This window comes from Haliotis cracherodii, unplaced genomic scaffold, assembly GCF_022045235.1.
Source record: "Haliotis cracherodii isolate W230 unplaced genomic scaffold, xgHalCrac1.p SCAF_3, whole genome shotgun sequence".
In the NCBI taxonomy this organism is placed as follows: domain Eukaryota; kingdom Metazoa; phylum Mollusca; class Gastropoda; order Lepetellida; family Haliotidae; genus Haliotis; species Haliotis cracherodii.
In genome coordinates, this window is record NW_027266286.1 from 61,037,205 (window position 1) to 61,056,464 (window position 19,260).

Below are 19,260 nucleotides of genomic sequence, written 5' to 3' on the forward strand. Positions count from 1 at the left end.
TCTATTTTGCAAGATGTACGCATCGATATGAAATTCTTTGTTGAAACTATATTTGATAAAACGTTAAGGCAGCACAACGAATTTCATATTGGCGATATACAGTGCGTAGATTATCACGACTATAAAAATACATGTTTACTTGTATACCTGTTTTTTCATTTGTGAAGAATGTGTTTTCTTTAAACCTATTATCTTTCAGAAGGTTAATATTTCATGTAGTCAAGAAGATACTAAATCATAACGTAAAGGTTTAAAAATACATGCAGCTGCCATTGTGATTGATAACGGAAAGAGCGAAGTATATTCACACTTTTAGCGGCTGTCTTTGAAATAAACAAACAAACAAAAAGCATAAAAAAGCCAATGTTTATACGTTTGCTTTTTCGATGCTATTTTAAGGGATAGTGTCATTTACAATTATATATTACATACAGTGGCTGTATGCATTGCTATATGTGCAAGAAAGGGTGTACTATTCCACATCACCGGAATCCCTAGCAGAAGAGTCAACGCTATAAACAAGCGATACGCTGGTGTAATTAAGATGGAGTGAGAGATGGCACCAAGATAGTGTGTTGTTTAGTGGTTCTGTTGCTCCTTGGTTCAGCAGCACATATGCACGTGTATCAGTAAAGACATTTACAGCCTCCATCTGGGAAAACGCAATATAAACAAGGTATTTTAAACCGCAGCAAATTAAATCTCAAGTAGTTCAGGTCACCTTGTGTCTATGTCAAAGGAACAGGAGGACACTGTGGCCCGGTTGACATTCCTTGACGCCATCTTGAAGAAAATGTCATTCATCGTAATTTCATTAAGGCAGCCAGGCATGATTTGCTGTAACTGGTTATCTTTCCATCCTCTGCATTTGATGGCATCCTGTTACACAATACCGCATCTTTTTCGTTTTGTTTGTACCGAGAATACGAAAAGATACATTTTATAGACTATATTTCATTTTTTTATTTTTTTTAGAAGGAAATTGGATTGGTTTGCTATATTTAGAATATCGAATTGATGTTTTATTAAGTCTTCATCACAATATTCGTAGTTGCTTTTGTTTTTCAGACCATTTGATATTGACGTACAAAGTTTGATAATGACATACACAGTTTGATAATGAAGTACGTCATTTGATAGTGGCGTGACATTTGATAATAAAGTACACCGTTTGAAGTACAGCAGGAAAGATGTATTGAGTCTGGTTACATTCTACAATGCAGAACACCAAGTTCGGAACATTATAGTGAACACTGAACACAAACAGTAAGAATATGGATCCAAGAATGTACTCTTTGTCCTACAGCCATTCAGTCACTAACTGTGAAAATACTATATTTATATAGGCATTAGTGTTTAATCTCATTACCAGCATTGTATTCTTAACAGAAAATATGACATAGATTAAACAGATCAAACCTTTGACCCACACTTTACTAATATTACATTATAACACTGAGAAACTTGGCCCCACTCATATTGAGAATATAATTCAGTTGACTGCCTAGGACACCAGTGCCGAAGCACAATGAGGCATATACACCCAGACCTGCATGTGACGGCCATACTTGCGGAAGTTGGAAGTAAACAAGAGTTTGACATTATAATGGGAGTGAATTTGGCCTTACATCGCTTTTATCAAACATGAGACAGGTGGAATGTAAGAAGAATAATTTTCCAAAACTGATCCCATTTTAAGAATCGAACCTGTTTTTAGAGAGAGTTCTTTAACCTCTAGACTACCCAAACGTAGCGATATTAAAGGGATTGATAAAGGTATAAATACATCCAGGTTCGTTAAATAAACGTTTAGCGTTATCAAATTGGTTTTAAAACGAGATTATAGCATGGTGGTAAATGAGGTGAGTTTGTATTCGGCCAAGGGTGTTGCAATTGTGATGACATTGTTTTGATGAAGTATCAATGAAATAAAAGTGCCAATACCCTTTCCATAATCACATGAAACATCTCCCTAAAACAGGTTCCATTGTACAATTCTGACGATGTGTTTATGAATCGAAGTGTTGATCCCAGATGTTCGAGGAAAGGTGAGCGTGCATAAGAGAGTCAATTGTTCACATGAAAAACAAAACGGGAACACGGGTAGAAATCAAAATAACGAATTGCACTGGACATCAATTTTGTCACTGATGCATCAAATTTTGAAATGTCCTCCACATGTCTAGCATAACATTTTTGAAAGCTTGGCAAAGTACTTGAATTCTTTAACCATGATCTAAAACTTGAGGACGATTCGTATGACGCTTTTCTTATGAATCTCCGTAGGAAGATCATGTTCGATTGTACTTAAAAAATTGTAAAATGTAAACACTAAAGGCAGGAACTGTTCTTTGATATATTGGTAGAAGGAACATGCACGTGTTGAAAAGAGAAAATTCATTTTTGAGAATAACTTTCACAACGGTTTTCAAATGTTTTGTATATTTAAAAAAACATGTGAATCATGTGGGCCATAAAGTGTCTTTATTAATTCCGGACCCTTTTTAAACAGCCATTATGAGGTAACACCAGGTGTTCAAAAAACGGGCGAGCATCTCCTCCCCGATCGCTAACATCCGCTGTGCGAGTAAGATTGTGGCCGGTACACATTTGGCCATGTATATAAAAGACACGCCTGTCGTAGTGCGCGTTAAATGTATGATCTATATTCTCCGGCTGTGCTAGACCCTGACAGATATTAGATCATACTACAGCGATGGCGTTACAATTTAGAACTCGTAGACGCTCATAGAGAACCTATTTGCATCATCAATAATACTTATAACGTCTTGAAGCATCTTTAAATCACCGTGTATCATTGCTCGGGCAGTTTCAATTTGATGGTGGAGTGGCGTGATGTTTTTAGGTCTTAAATTATGATCTCAAAATAACCCACATCCATCATATGGACATTTTATTAACTATGTCATATGTAACTGTCAGGGTATTATTGCTCCGTGAACGTGAAAACGAATCATAATAAAGACACAGCTATTTTAGTTTTACATAAGGTTTACATTACTACCCTAGCTACCTACTTTAAAGCTTCCCAGGTCCTAATGACTGCAGATAAACACTGTACAAATCGCCATATGGGTAAACTCCCTACATCGCCAGGCATCTTTACAGAATGACATTATCGCCAATCTCCCGTAGGTTACGTTATCAAGCCCCATTGGTGGCTGTAATAAGATTTGTGGTGAGATAGATAACCTTCTTACTCTACTGGCAGCCGGGTGTGTATCTACAGCCTGCACTAGCTGACCTTGCGATGGACCTCATCGATGCCATAAGCGCTGGAGATGCTCCTTGAAGATAAAGGCAAAATGTCTTAGGTTTAGACGTGTGGCTCTTGCAGTTCACATAGTATTAAGTGCATATTAATTCCCAGGATGCTTATTGATTAATAAAAGACAAGTGGGAGTTTTTGAGGGTAGCAACGACCACGAGTCGGTTATTTCTTATATGCGATGTCAATATTATATAAGCATCTTTAAGGATGTACAAGCTTAAAACATATTCACCCGTATTTCAATAATGACGCCTCCCTGCATACAATCCGACCTCAGCAATGTCGAAAAGTCCATTTTATGAACAGGGGGTTTACGTTTGCTAATTTCCGGATATTCTCACAATTTTCACGTTGATTATCTGTACCTTTTCTCCCAATACCGATTGTCATATATCTCTCTCCCACTTTTAAATGCGATCGTTCGGGCATTGCGTTCATCTGCGTTGCCCAGCTACATCTATGGAGTACAACTCACTCGACATTTCCCTCTCAAAAGTAACGACGTCATCAATTTGCGAGCGCAGGTTCAAATCTCCGGAAATGACGTCATGATAGAACAATGTTTTATAGTGAAATAAACAACGCTTCGTCCTTCATTGTTCTTTGCGATATATTGCCTAGCTATATTATATTTCTGATTAGGCGATTGAATGGGCAATTTAATGAGGCAAGACTATAATCACAAATCACCCTCAGGGTAGAAATGATCTGAATTACATAGCACTTGATTGCCGTTTGTCTGTCGCAGTTCATATCTATCAAGTGCACACAGATTTCAAGGATACTCATTGATTATTTCTGATTTGGCGACTGAAGAGTCGATTGTTTAATGAAGCAAGATTATAATCAAAGATCAATCTTACGATCAAATAGATATGAATTATGAGTTAATGATCAAATTAAGCATGATATTGCGATTGATATAAGTTGGAATTTGTACACAGGGTTTAAAACATACAGAGTTTGTTCCTAACGGTTAAATTGCTTAGAAATTTGTGGGAATAATATGTTTACAATATGTATGCGTCTGCGTGGATGAAGAGGGTTTCTTATTTGTCACAACACACATTAATCACTTGAATGTGATTTTAACTTGACAACATTCGGTAATGTCATCATCATCATCATCATCATCATAATCATCATTAGTCGTTACAGAATGTCTATCGAGTTAATTAGTTAATTAGCGTAATTAGTTCGCTGACCGGCCAGTACGGACGTAATGACACCGTAAGGTCTAAGTGGATGTAATGTGTTCGCCATGTCACCTTATTCCAAATTATCTCCTGATTATAGGGGGACCAGTTGTTTAAGGCGCTTAAGGAGCGTCAGAAACCTATAACCGTGGGTTCGAAACCCTGTTCGTCGTAAATATGTTTCTATATTTGACAGCGCAATACCCCTTCTCAAGGGTATCACCAAAATGGTAACGGGGCGGTCGGGTAGCATAGTGGTTGAAGCGTTCGCTCGTCACGCCGAAGACCCGGGTTCGATTTCCGACATGGGTACATTGTGTGAAGCCCATTTCTGGTGTCCCCCGTCGTGATATTGCTGGAATATTGCTAAAAGCGGCGTTAAATCATTCTCACTCACTCACTAATTCACCAAAATGGTAAACGTAGGACCTGCGTGACCTCCCTCTCCCTCCCCCCACCTGCCCCGTCCCCCATCTTCGATATGTTTTGTTTGTTTGGTTGTTGTTTAACGCTGCACTCGTCAATATTCCACAAATGATGGCGGCCTGAAAATATTACAGTCTGGACCATACAATCCAGTGATCGATATTATGAGCAACGATCCACGCCTACGGGACCCGTCAAGGTGACACGCTGTTACTGAAATACTGTACAAAGTGGCGTTTGAACCAAACTTATTCACTCACTCACTCACTCACTCCTGACTGAATCCTATGGTGGGCAAGGGTCTATAACTCAAGCCTGTTGTCACATACATTAAACCTTTGTAACTTCACAAATCGTTAGGACAGCCTCTATGGTCTAGTGGTAGAGCGTCCGCCCGGAGAGCGGAAGGTCCGGGGTTAGATCCCCGGCCTCCTCATACCAAAAGACGTTAAAAGATGGTACTTGTTGTTACCCTGTCTGGCGCTCGGCTTTAAGGGGCTAAACAAGGACTGGTCGGCTCGGAGTCAGTATGCTGTGTCTGAGTGGGGTATTTATGTTAAACTGCAGCATGGTATCTCAGTGAGCTAGCACTATAAATCGGCATCAGTCCGGATTAGTACAAGCAGCCACACAAACACACACACGTACATGCACGTCGCTATATAAGTGCAATAATCTTGGACGCGACGTTAAACCCAATTTCACCTCACCTCACCTCACAAATCGTTATGACGAATTCTTTACATTCGTTATGAGATGAACGCTCGTGTACAGGACCATTTAGCTCGTAAACGTCCACACTGTCCGCTGTTAACACGTTCCACTTACTGGTTCCATTAAAGGCCCTACACGCGTCATACAATGCAATGCAAGACAGACCGGCTTCAGTGCCGGTGCGAGAGAACATGCGAACATTTGAGTGGTAAAAGATTACAATTACTGGCAAATATTTCATACATGACATTCCTTCAATGTGACATATCAAAATGTACACTTATGTTTTATTTTATTTAATTCTATAACATATTGCATTTCTGTAATTTGCTGTGTGACGCTGACGTATAACACTGACACCATATATAATTTTGAAGTATTTCACTTGAATGTTTAAGCTGAAGGGTCTACCTCAATGCCCTTATGGGACGGTTGGGTATCCTAGTCGTTAAAACGTTCGCCAAATAGAGGCTAGGGCTCCATTCACTCCTATGGGCACGTGGGTGAAACCCATTTCTGGTGTTACCAGCGGTGATAGTGCTTGAATATTTCGAAAAACATGTTAAAACATGCTCACTCACTCACTCACTCACTCACTCAATGCCCTTGACGTTATGAATATAACACACAGGGTAACGACATTTCTCAAGCTTATTTACTTGATTCCTCTATTTCTCAAAACAATTGGTTGGTGTTTGAAATGGACAATTACCTTTTTGTTTTTGTAAGAAAAGAAAGAAATTATTTTGTAAGAAACGTTTGAGGAAAACATAAAATTTCAAATTGTCTTTTTCAATTTTCAAACGAATGTTAATGTTTTCAACGTAAACGGGTCATTACGGGTCATTGTGAAACGAATGGGATAATGTGCTGCAATCTGATTGGTTGAAAAACGTTGTCCGATCGGAGTCCAAGCTTGGAAATGGCTGGACTATTCATGGTAAATATCATCCCAAATGGGAAAAACGGGACACTTGTCCTGGTAGTTAGAAAACCGCATTCACTATATTTTGTGTTTGATTGATACTTGATAAACAACCCTTCGATTTCGTCATTTTCCACACTCTGCTTACCAGGTCAGTTCCGTTATCACGGAAACATAATGACGTAATGACATTCCCTGACATCAGATCATTCCAGTGTTACGGAAAATTACTGAAAACGTTTACAATGTATTTTACAATGTCGATAAGCAGTATATGTTTTCATATTTGCAAGTTTTATTGAGTATTGATGCCCAGAAATGTTAGCCGGAGGTCTTCAATGTCTTCAAGATTGTCATGCATCAACTACTCAATAACATCAACCAATCTGGGACACCTATTGGTCATACCCCAATACGGCATATTCCACTGGTGTCAGTCAGGCTGGGATGCAAATGTTTATTCATAAGCATGATTATCAGGTTTAGAAATACAAAATTCAAAGTGGAATTGTATAGTCTTGCTTTTTGAGTCGGCACATCCGCAAAGTAAGAAATAAAAGTAAAACTCCCCAGGGAGTATTCACATAGACTATTTAGGACATATGGTTTCTACATATATGTAAATATATTTATCATCACAAACTGGCTTCCACAGTACATATTGCATAGGTTAGACCGAGTGATGTCTCCCCGGAAATATCGCTTCAATGAAATTGCATCACAGTGCTTTACAGACCTTTGTGACGTCATAGCTGTATTTTTTACACTCAAGATGAGGTATTACAGTTTACAAGATCTATTACAATGACTTATGTATGGAATAGATTTGATGGAATTTGATGGATTTGATGGAATAGAAACATATTGAAAACCAAGGAGTCAGTATTTCATGCAATTAATATCTAATTACTAATTAAAACGTAAAGAAAAAAAGAGACGTTTTTTTTTAACTGTTTCATTTGAAAAATTATGACATGACAAGGCGCCACGTTTTGCTGTGCGGAGTTACGTCCCTTGGTCATGCCAGAAACCTATGATTGTGGGTTCGAATCCCGGTTCGCCCCGATTATGTTTCTAGGTTTGTCAGCACCATACCCGTGCTCGTGGGTTTCACCGAAGTGGTAAACATCCGAGACATGCATCACTTCGGGCTTTCCTCCCACATTAAGCTGATACGCCGCGATATAACTTGAATAATGTTAAAAGCCGCGTTAAACCCAACTCACTCACTCACTTGGGTATATCGTCAGAAATAGCATTCCGCGAATCCACGTTTTCCAAACAAGCGTGGTTCATGTGCAGACAGATTATGGGTCTATTTTCCAAGAACACATAGACACTTCACCATCAGGCAACTGGATAATAAGGACTCTTGAACTGGGCTCTGATGTCCTAAACATTACGTAAACCGCTTTATTACCGTGTGTCTGGCCGATTACATTGCCGGCTCCGTTCACCTCGCGGCGCGTTGGGAGGAACATTCGCCGAGAACCTTGGGACCTGTGCCAAGGGGTGATGAGCGGAGATGCCGAGTGAATACTTCTGTTTGCCCGTAGTTCCTGTACCCTTGTGTAAGAAGTCAAACATGTGTTCAAGAGGAATGTAGTCGTCGTTAATGATGAGACATCTTCTTGAGACGTGCCTGTGATCTCAGTGTCACGTTTGCATTTTACATTCGTTGAAGCTTACATCAAACCGGAGTCAGTATGCTTGGTTGAGTTGGGTATTCATGTTAAAACTGCGGCATGGTATCTCAATGGGCAAGCATTACAAAACCCGCATTAGGTCGTACTAGCAACATGCACACATGCACACGCGCACACATACACACGCACGCACACACACACACACACACGCAGCCTATTTCAGCTAAACTCACTCACTTGCATCCGACATAATTTTTGTCACTGATAATTCAAAGTTGGAAATGTCCTCGACATGTCTACCATAAAACCTTTTGAAAGCTTACTTAGGCCTTGAATGTTGTAACCTTGATCAAGCAACCATTGAGCAAAGGTCGTACGGCGTTCTTTGAAATCGTCGTTGAAATAGAAAGCTCAATTGTACCTCAAAAGTTGTAAAATGTAGACACCAAAGTCTGGATGGAGCTGCAGAAATAGTTCTCGACATGAATGGAAAGTTGAATATTGGAAGGTTGTAGTCTTCCCTCTTGTGGTACATTCTTGTTGATGGAAAAGAAATGGAAACCATTGGATATTGCCTCCATGTTCACTGTTTTACAGCTTCGCACAGTGTCAGAGATAGACGTCATTTTTACAGGGATGGTCATACAATGGATCCATTAAAAGTTAACGATTAAAAGTCCATTTGTCATTTTCGTGACATCAACGAGGACATTTATTAACTCATGGATATTAGAGAGAATAGATGTAATATAATCTCAAAATGAAATGTAACCACGGGAATATATATTTCAATATACATGCATCTTTCTATTTTATGCATATTTGTATATATGCAGTGTTTCGTGTCTCATAGCTATAGACCATATGGCCTGATATTGTATACTTGGTATTTATAATTTTATAGTCATACGTGCAGTTTTTGTGTGACACTTTAGATAAAAAAATTCTTCTTCGTTTTCTTCCTCTTCTTCTGCCTCTTCTTCTTCTTCTTCTTCTTAACTCACTGGAATGTACAAAGTTCAGTTCGTATATTTGTTTTCGAAGGTGTCAAGATCAGCGGTGACCTGTATGCCTGGGTGGTTGTGTTTGTGCTGCCAGTGAACAGCGCCCTCAACCCGCTCTTGTACACCATCACCACCAAGCTGTTCAAGCAGAAACTGTTCTCCAAGTTCTCCTCTGTTGTGTGGAGGCCCCAGGTCAACAAGGAGTCCTCTCAGTCAATGTCCAGTGCCAGGGCAAACAGGACGTCGGTCAGTCAGCGCAATGCCCTGAATGACGTGGAGGTGAGTCTGCTTTAGCCTCCGATATCTCGAACCTTCTTACATCAAACCTCGATATCTCGAACTGTCTTATCATAATCTCGTTTCCTCGATAGCTTGAACTCCTTACATCGAACCTCGTTAGCTTAATAAAAACGACAATAGCATTTCCATAACCATAAGAAATCTCTGCTAAAAGCTGTCCATTATACGAATCCGACGATATGCCGTGCATCAACAATGATTTGGAGAGTCTCTCTATGATCGGGAATCTCTTCGCTTTCAGACACCTTTTACAATAATGACCGTTTGGTAATGTGCAGAATAATCAATACGCCATTACGTATCACCTTTCCCTTGGGATTTAAGATTTTAAGGTCTTCGTCCTAACACTACCCGTGAAGATCCGAGGTAGAACAGGTCCAAACTTGCTGTAAAAGGCGACTGTGTTTGTCGTAAGAGGCGACTAACGGGATCGGGTGGTCAGGCTCGCTGACTTGCTTGATGCATGTCACAGCCGTCACATAGCTGGAATATTGCTAAACAACAAATAAACAAATTCGTACTTACAGGATTCCTGCACTTGGGATAGATAACCCTGAATTCCTTAAGTTCGTAGATTATTCTCCAAATTATGTATGGTATGGTAGCTGAGGAGTTTGTTTGATTACACAAGGCGCCTGATTGACTTGACTTAAGCTCATTGTGATGAAGATACATCGACGTTACCAAACAAACACTGGTCGAAAAAAAAGATAAAATATAGGTTCAAAAACACCATCATAATCCATTGAACGGGGGAGCTGTGGAAGGAAATTGTACCTCTGGTTTAGAAGAGCTAACCATCACGTCATCAGGTTGTCTCTTGCTATGAACCATTGGTTTGTCGGGTCCAAACTCGATAATTTACACGTCGTCAAGATAGAGCTGGAAAATGGCTGACTGTGAGGTTTTCAATATTCTTTTTCTCTCTTAACCTCAAACAGACCACCCCTATGCCGACCCTGAGATCCCATCGAGCACGGAATGCATTGTGTATCATATTATCTGAACCAAGTGCCATCAGTACAGATCAGCATCTCTGCTACTGCAGCATTGTAAACACGAGTAGACGCGCCTGTGTTCTGTATAGAAATTTTTTTTTGGTTACGGACGAAATGTAAAACACATTGCTTCTGTTTTGGCACCATCCTTACTGCTGTATCACTCGGTCGGCTGGGATATCAGGCCCACGCAATGCTTTGATGCATCACAAGCACCTACAAGGAGTCATTACGTGAGACCGCTTCTATCACCGTGACAGGAGAGTTATGTCCATGGCCCTTTCGCTCTTTAAAATATGAAAAACAAGTGAACTTTCTTTTTGCAATTGTCTATTATCAGCAGGCACTTAACAATACAACATTACACACTCTAATGCACGATAAAAATACAGTTGTTCTTAAGCGTACGGAATATGATAGTCGTAGGTGATGTTGATCGTTGTGTGTAGGGTACAAAGTAATTGATCAACCCGTGGTGAGTGGTGCTCCTTGTTGGTGGGAAAAGATGTGACTAAAAATAATCAGTATTTAACATTTCTTATGATGGAACACCTTTAGGAGTCCGTCACGTAACAGTCGACCCTCATCTGTGGTGTATGAAGTCAGGCAAACATATGAGTTCGTGGCAGTCCTTTGATGTGTGAAGTAAGACATATATTCAGTCCGTGATAGGGCTGTAAGTCCTTTTCGTTGATGTATGAAGAAAAACAAGTAAATTCATTCCGTGATAGGGCTGTTGTTTCTTATCGTTGATGTATATAGTAAAACAAGTACATTCATTCCGCGAAAGGGCTGTCGTACCTTATTGTTGATGTATAAAGTAAAACAAGTATATTAATTCCGTGATATGGCTGTCGTTCCTTATGGTTGATGCATGAAGTAAAACAAGTATATTCATTCCGTTAAAGGGCTGTCGTACCTTATTGTTGATGTATAAAGTAAAACAAGTATATTAATTCCGTGATATGGCTGTCGTTCCTTATGGTTGATGTATGAAGTAAAACAAGTATAATTCATTCCGTTAAAGGGGTGTCGTTCCTTATTGTTGATGTATAAAGTAAAGCAAGCGTATTCTTTCCTTGATAGTCCTTTATGAAATAAAACAAGTATATTCCTTCAGTGATAGGGCTGTCAGTCCTTCTCGTTGATGTATGAAGTAAAACAAGAGTATATTTATTCCGTGATAGGGCTGTCAGTCCTTCTCGTTGATGTATGAAGTAAAACAAGTATATTCATTCCGTGATAGGGCTGTTGTTCCTTATTGTTGTAGTATGAAGTAACACATATATAATCACATATATAAAAAAGCTACGCGATAAATCGCAAAGAACATTGAAGAACGAAGCATGGTTTATTTCACGATAAAACATTGTTCTATCATGACGTCATTTCTGGAGACTCGAACATGCGCTCGGAACATGATGACGTAAATTGGGCGTCGTTCTTTTTGAGAGGGAAACTACCAAACGTAACTCTCCTGTTCATAAAACGGATGTGTCCGTCATTGCCGAGGTCGGATTGGATTCGGGGAGTCATCTTAATTTAAATACGGTAAAATAATTTTAAGCTTGTTCATTCTTTTACCTCCTTATAGAAGTTGTATCAATGTTGATACCTCATGGTTTATTCTCCCTGCAGCGTTTTATTGTTCGATAGACAACGACGACGAGTCGTTTATTTCTTAAATAGACCAGGCTTAAACTCTTACTTCTTTACAATGAAAATGAAGGGACATCCTTCCCTAGTTTTGTACTCGTATCTTCGTGGATGGCTTCTGGTGTCATGTGATGTACACACAAAAATGTTTCACTTTCGCTTCCTTATACATGTTATCAATGTTATTAATCTACCCTCGCATTTACCTGCTTTTTGTGATTAAACTGTGAAACACAGAGACCCGAAACACAATTGGAAAATAACTCTCATGCAGTGTAAAAGACCGAACGGTTACAAGCAAAACAATGTTGCCTAATAGTAAGGCTGCAAATCAAGCTTTGATTCTTTTTGTCAGTACTTCGATACTGAAACAAGCAAAATGCACTTAATTTTATGAACGCTTCGTTAATTTTCTTTTTCATCACGCTGACACACAGATGCAGAGTGTCAATGGTATTTCAAAAGATGACATGCACACGCTGATCAGTATTTCTTTCTCAATATTTCAATGACATTAATTGATATCATAATGGTTGGACCAATCGATAGCCCGAGTGGATTCCGAGTTAGAAGTGGTCTCTAACAACACATGCTTGTTGTACGAGGCGACAGAATGGATCGAGTGGTTACTCATTGACCTGGTTGATGCTTGTCATCGTGTATGTCAGGTAACTCCAACCCTCCAGACATTCGGCAGACAATTTCATTTGTCTTGGTATCCAATTGAAGAACTTTTGAGTCATATCAATCTACTGGTACAAGTAAATTGGACTTGCGTTTTCACGTAGCATGCATGGCCATAAGCTTAGGGATAAAATATTACGTATATGTCACATATGAAAGAAATACAGACGAAGAAAATCGGCATCAGCGTACAAGATAAACAATACAAGACATCAAGCGTACTGCACTGCGGCATCCAGAATACCACTTAACAAGGCTCGGCATCCGGAGTACCAAAGGGCATCCTCTGTTTTGGAGAAGATGTCGCAGATGGGAGATGGCAAAATGACAGTTTCAAAGGGAATGACTGACGCACATCATGTTTCAGAGCTAAACTTCTCCTACACATATGTGAACAAGTTTCGAAGGAAGTCGGATGAGATTCCCAATACTACTAATAATGATAATAATCAAGGAAATGAGAAGTTTTAGCACAGATAAAAGGCTATTAGCATGTATAACTATCTCTTATACATAAGTGCGCGAAAAACATAAAATAAAGAAAAGTTAAGTTTGTCTTGTCAAGAATCGAATGTTACGGCCGTCGTAGGGCAGGGGTACTGCTTTGCCGTGTCAGGCAGCACACGTTTTGTATGCAGAGATGGCGAATGTCATAGCCACCTGTAGAGCAAGACTTGCTTACCCTTTTCCTAAGCACCCGGGCCAATTTGCAAAAAGCGATCTTAGCGCTAAGATGATAGAAACTCTCATACTTTAATATACGCTTGCGGTAGTCTTAGCGCTAAGATTGCTTGGCGAAATGGGCCCATGGTGTTGTGACTAATTTTTAGTGATCCATTCATATTTTGCTCTTTCGCCTGGAATCTGTTTTGACTGATTAACGTTCTATGTTGTCTTGCCAGTGTCCAGGCTGCTATTGTTCCGTGACAGAGCTGTCAGGAGGCACTTAATGACTGTAATTACTGCGTCTTTCTCTTGCAATCTGTAAAGGGTCTTTTGAGAAAAGTATTTGTGAATACATCTTTGGAATATCAATATCTGTGTCAAAAATCAAATGAGTGCAAACTAGTGATTGACTGAGCTATAAATAAAATTTGTATGGGCACTAACGTAAATATCACTTCGCGCGCACCAAAGTATTGTTCATGCTATCCGGACGGCATTGTTGACGTCATTCGAATCGTCTTGTGGGGTAATGTCGGAATGACGTCACTTAAGACATGACGTCATAGCTGAATATTTTTGACGTCATTCGACAATTGTGGTTTTCTAAGACGGCGGTGGTGGTCAGTGCATTTTTCTAGACGTGAGCTCAAAAGGATTAAGACATAATGGGAAATAAATAATGGGAAATGATTGTATATATGTTTCCAACCCGGAACAGGAGTAGCTGAGTGAGTGAGTTGGGTTTAACGCAGCTTTTAACAGTATTTCAGTTATATCACGGCGTGGCAGCCTCATTTTGGAAGAAAGCCCGACGTGATGCTGGTCTTAGACGTTTACCACTTTGGTGAAACCCACGAACATGGGTTAATGCTGACAAACCTTGAAAGATAATCGGGGCGAACCGGGATTCCCATCCACAATCATAGGTTTCTCTCGTGTAGGACGCAACTCTGCACAGCAAAACGCGGCGCCTTGTCATGTCATGATTTTTCAAATGCGGCGCCTTAGACGGCTGGGTCACCCATGCCTCCTACCTGCAACAGGAATGCAGTTTAACATATCATAATTTTTGTTTCAGATGCAGTGCCTTAGGAATTATCGTCATGCTAATGGAAGATTGGCTAGTCATAAAAAGAAATCCATATTGAAAAATAAACTTATCAAGAAATGTGAAGTATCGGAGCCTTTAAACGAAGAAGTGAATGGACAAATGTCTCCGCGAGACGAACCTACGAAGCAGACATCTGTGGCGGGGTCACCCCCATAGTGACTTTTTGTTAAGGTCAAGGAGCTCAAGGTCAGGACTATCAAGATTATGAGATGTATCTGTACTTACAGACTTCACATGAAGGAGTTTGTGAGTCATGACAAAAGATTCAGCTAATAGAAGCTTGACGTTCCAAAGTCGCATTATATAGCCACGCAAGGCTTCAAATTCAGCATAAATATTAGTTTGCGTTTTTTTGGAAAATATTTTTCTTCACATATGGCATTAGAGAGAGAGAGAAAGTGAGTGAGAGAGAGAGAGAGATAGAGAGAGTGTGTGTGTGTGTGAGAGAGAGAGAGAGAGAGAGAGAGAGAGAGAGAGAGAGAGAGAGAGAGAGAGAGAGAGAGAGATGGATGTATCTGTAAATACTATGTTCTGTATATATGGAGTTACAAAAAAGAAACTCACTATACTATCCTGGGTTATCTATGTCCTCGAATTAATCATCTCTCACGTTGATTTTTAAAGGAATGTTTCCCGGATAAGCTAGCATCTTTGAATTATCATTCATCGTTCAGCTACTGGTCAATTTACCATGAAAGGTCTATTGAACTACCAAACCACACACATGTCCTTCACGTTACAGAATGAAACCAAAGATCACACTCACAAAGGAGGTAGGAGTATGGCCCTTTTTGTGTAAAATTCAGAAAACTTTTTAATCTCGAGAAGAAAGTTGTCAGACAAGTCCAAATGGCAGAAACTAATTTTATCGTTCTTACGCTTCATCGTACTTGCAACTGTTTTAATCTTCACCTCCTGAGAAAATATTCCCGTGTCAAAGTCTTGCCCCTGATCAAATACGCTTCCTGAAAACCTCTTATATAAGTAATTGACACATTTTATCCTTACCTTTCGTATAAGCACAGCCGATAACTTTCACAATGATTTTTAACTTTAACTTTTTAAATTTTAACTTTTCATTTCTTAAATTAATCATATCCCAGTGGGACAAATCGTGCCCTTGCTACTTATATAAAGCATGTTTTTTTTCCTCAGATTCAAGAAGATGTAATTTCTGTATATGCACGTGACATATGAGTTAGTATCAATTGTACTTTAGGCCATATGGCCATAATACTGAATAAACCTGTCTGTCTGTCTTGCCATATCTTATACGTTCCGTTTGAAAACCCGATCACCAAATAAGTAAGGTAAGGTAAGGTAAGTAGTATCCACAAAACGTTGTTACTTCATGTTTTCGGGGTGAGGATACAGATAGCTAGATAGATATTGTATTCGGTATTTAAGGTCACATGGCCGATTGTAAAGTTGACATTTTCAGTTTCATTTGTTTTTTTGCGTGATATACATGATATATACAAAATCTGACAGTGAATATATGTTTCAACAATATGGCTAATGATCGTGTAACAGCAGAGTTGTTGGATTTTATGACTGAGCATTAACCTCTTGTGTTTATGCCTATTGGTAAACATCGGAATATATTTTTCTCTAAGATGTTCATGTTTATCACATACTAATAAAACATAAAATTCATCCTCAATCTCTCCTAATTGTCAGTTTCGTACAGATACCCATTTCAACTTCCCTTTTTTCACATCTACATGTACGTCTAGAATTTACACTGAAATTGTGTAATGACCCTCTAAATTTACACAATGCCCTAAGAAGCGATTTATCATCTAGCATACATACATACCTCTCTGGTTCTATAGCAGACGGGGATACAGTGGGCATACGTAAGGAATGAGCCAATGATACAGACACTATTTCCATGTGTTATGTTACATCGCTGTCAATCCGTGTATCTAGCCAAACCAGTAAAAGCTCATTATTCTTAGATTATGTCAGTGCGACGTATATTTTGCTGACAAATGACTGTTAAATAAGTCTTTAACAGCACACTAACAAAGTAAGTTAAAAAAATAAAGACCACGTTTAAATTTAAAAAAAATAAATTTTCATATTGATTTAAATTCGATCTTTAGGTTAGATGAATACAACCATTTTGCTAAAAAAACATGTTTCAAATAATGTCCTTCAGACTTTCAGTCAAAAGTCGCCGTCATAAAAAGACTTCACAAGTCATAAAGAACACTTCTAGCTATTCTGCCACACTTTAGGCTTTGATTGTGTGGAAGGTGAGCTACGTGTATTATTGATATGCGACAGCTTTTCCCAACCGAGAAGAGCATGTTTCACCAATCATCTCATCAACCCAATCTCATCAAGACAATATTCATAATATTTAATGTTTGAGTAATTCACTTGCCAAGTGCTAAGCTTAGAAAGAAAATATCTATCGCTGGAACATTAAAGGGCAACAACACTTCAATTTTGAAAGAATTGAAATATGGATGTCCTTTTGCTTCGCGGATTCAAAATTTGCTTTTTATTGGCAAATATTCTCGACTGGGGCTCGGCGTTAATCTGGGGATTACGCGGCCTAATAAAAGATGCACCGGCGAGACGAATCAGAGTTGCCTTTTAAGTGTATATTTCCTTATTTCCTTATTTACTTATTCAGCATTTAAATTTAATCATATTTTCCATCGTGTTTGTATTTTGGGCCTAAGTCCTAAAGTACAGAATAAATTCTGTCTGTCCGTTTTGCTTAAGTGTTCGATGCGGTAACGCGCACGTGGCTTCTTTAAAGTTCTGCTGATGGGTTCCAAGAACATTGTTGAATTGATGACCTTTTGACTGGATAACAAGTACATGCACGTGTACCAATTTTTAGGCAAAGGTTGGGGATGCATTATAACAGCATCGAAGAGCACAAATATTGCCTCATCACTTCATGGAAATTGTTATCCATCTACCATTTCATAAGTCATGTTTCCATTTCTTTCTTATATACCTCAAATATGTATTATTGTTATGTTGCAAAATAAACACTTATATTACGTCCTAGTTCTGTTGTACATAACTGCTGGTGTCCCCCCCCGTGTAATTACTAGAATATTGCTTAAAGCGACGTAAACATAATCACTCACTCTGTTGTACATAAAGTGCACCTTGGCATCGTGTTGTAACTGAACCATCTCGCAGACAGAATAGGAAATTTGATCCCCGTGATTGCGGTAAAAATTTGCTGAAAAGGATCGGGGGTTTTCAGTATAAGATATTACATCGACCACTAGTTTGCCTGTTAACCGATGCGTATTACAACATTAACAAACCGATAACGACCCTAAATGAAGAGTTTTGAAGTGAGCTCGAGGTCAGTCAGTTTGTTCGCTGCTTGACGCATCACTTAGCAATAGTCCAGCTATATGACGGCGGTCTGTGAATATTCGTGTCTGGACCAGACAACCCAGTGATTGACATCATGAGCATCAATCCACGCAATTGGGATCGATGACATGTATCAACCAAGTCAGCGAGCCTGACCACCCGGTCCCGTTAGTCGCCTTTTACGACAAGCATAGTCGCATTTTTATGGCAAAGCATTTCTTATAAGTGTATCTATTCTGAAGTACTCAAATATACGCCATACGTGCCGTGATTATACACACAAATAAAGCGACAAAACCCTTTCCATATCCAATAGAAATCTCTACATCAAGCAGAGAGTCGATTGTACGATTCAGACTACATCATGAGCATGTGTTTATGAATCACTATCAAATAGTAACGAGACCAAATGTTCGAGAAAAGGTGAGCGTATATCCTGTTCCACCGGTGCACCCATCACACACATACACAGGCAAGTCAATAGTTCACCTGAAAAAAACACACGGGAACATATGGTATAAGCCAAAATAGAGAATTGCATCGGACATCTTTTTTTTTGTCACTGATGCTTCAAATTTGGAAATTCCCTCAACATGTCTACCATAAAACATTTTGGAAGCTTAACTGAGGTCTTGAATGTTGTAACATGGATTAAACAAGTTCTGATCAAGAGTCGTATACGCACTGATCAAACAAGTTCTGAGCAAGAGTCGTATGCGCACTGATAAAACAACTTCTGAGCAAGAGTCGTATACGCACTGATCAAACAACTTCTGAGCAAGAGTCGTATACGCACTGATCAAACAATTTCTGAGCAAGAGTCGTATACGCACTGATAAAACAAGTTCTGAGCAAGAGTCGTATACGCACTCATCAAGCAAGTTCTGAGCAAGAGTCGTATACGCTCTCATAAAACATCTTCTGAGCAAGAGTCGTATACGCACTGATAAAACAACTTCTGAGCAAGAGTCGTATACGCACTGATCAAACAACTTCTGAGCAAGAGTCGTATACGCACTCATCAAACAACTTCTGAGCAAGAGTTGTATACGCACTGTACTGAGGGCTTAAGAAGGTTTGGTTGCACAGGTTGTATATCTAATCACAGTTCGATCAATTTGAAAGTGTGAATTTGTTCGGATCAACTTGACCACAGGGTGTATTTAACCATCATGGTTGATACCCTACACGTCGTGGCATTGCCGAACTGCTGACAACGTTCACTAATGAAATGAAAACTGGAACGGTAAAGGTTTAATCGTCGCAGTCGTACACGTGTACTTTC

At 39.3% G+C, this 19,260-nt stretch overlaps 1 protein-coding gene across 1 annotated transcript in view; it reads left to right on the top strand.

The window, feature by feature from the left end:
• Positions 1-15,015, top strand: part of LOC139474806 (relaxin receptor 2-like) — a 93,481-nt gene extending 78,466 nt beyond the window's left edge. The window contains exons 16-17 of the mRNA XM_071257930.1: positions 9,244-9,482; positions 14,586-15,015. Coding sequence (XP_071114031.1) covers positions 9,244-9,482; positions 14,586-14,774 — 428 coding nt within the window. The 3' untranslated portion in view covers positions 14,775-15,015. The remainder of the gene's footprint in view (positions 1-9,243; positions 9,483-14,585) is intronic.
• Positions 15,016-19,260: the final 4,245 nt, after the last annotated feature.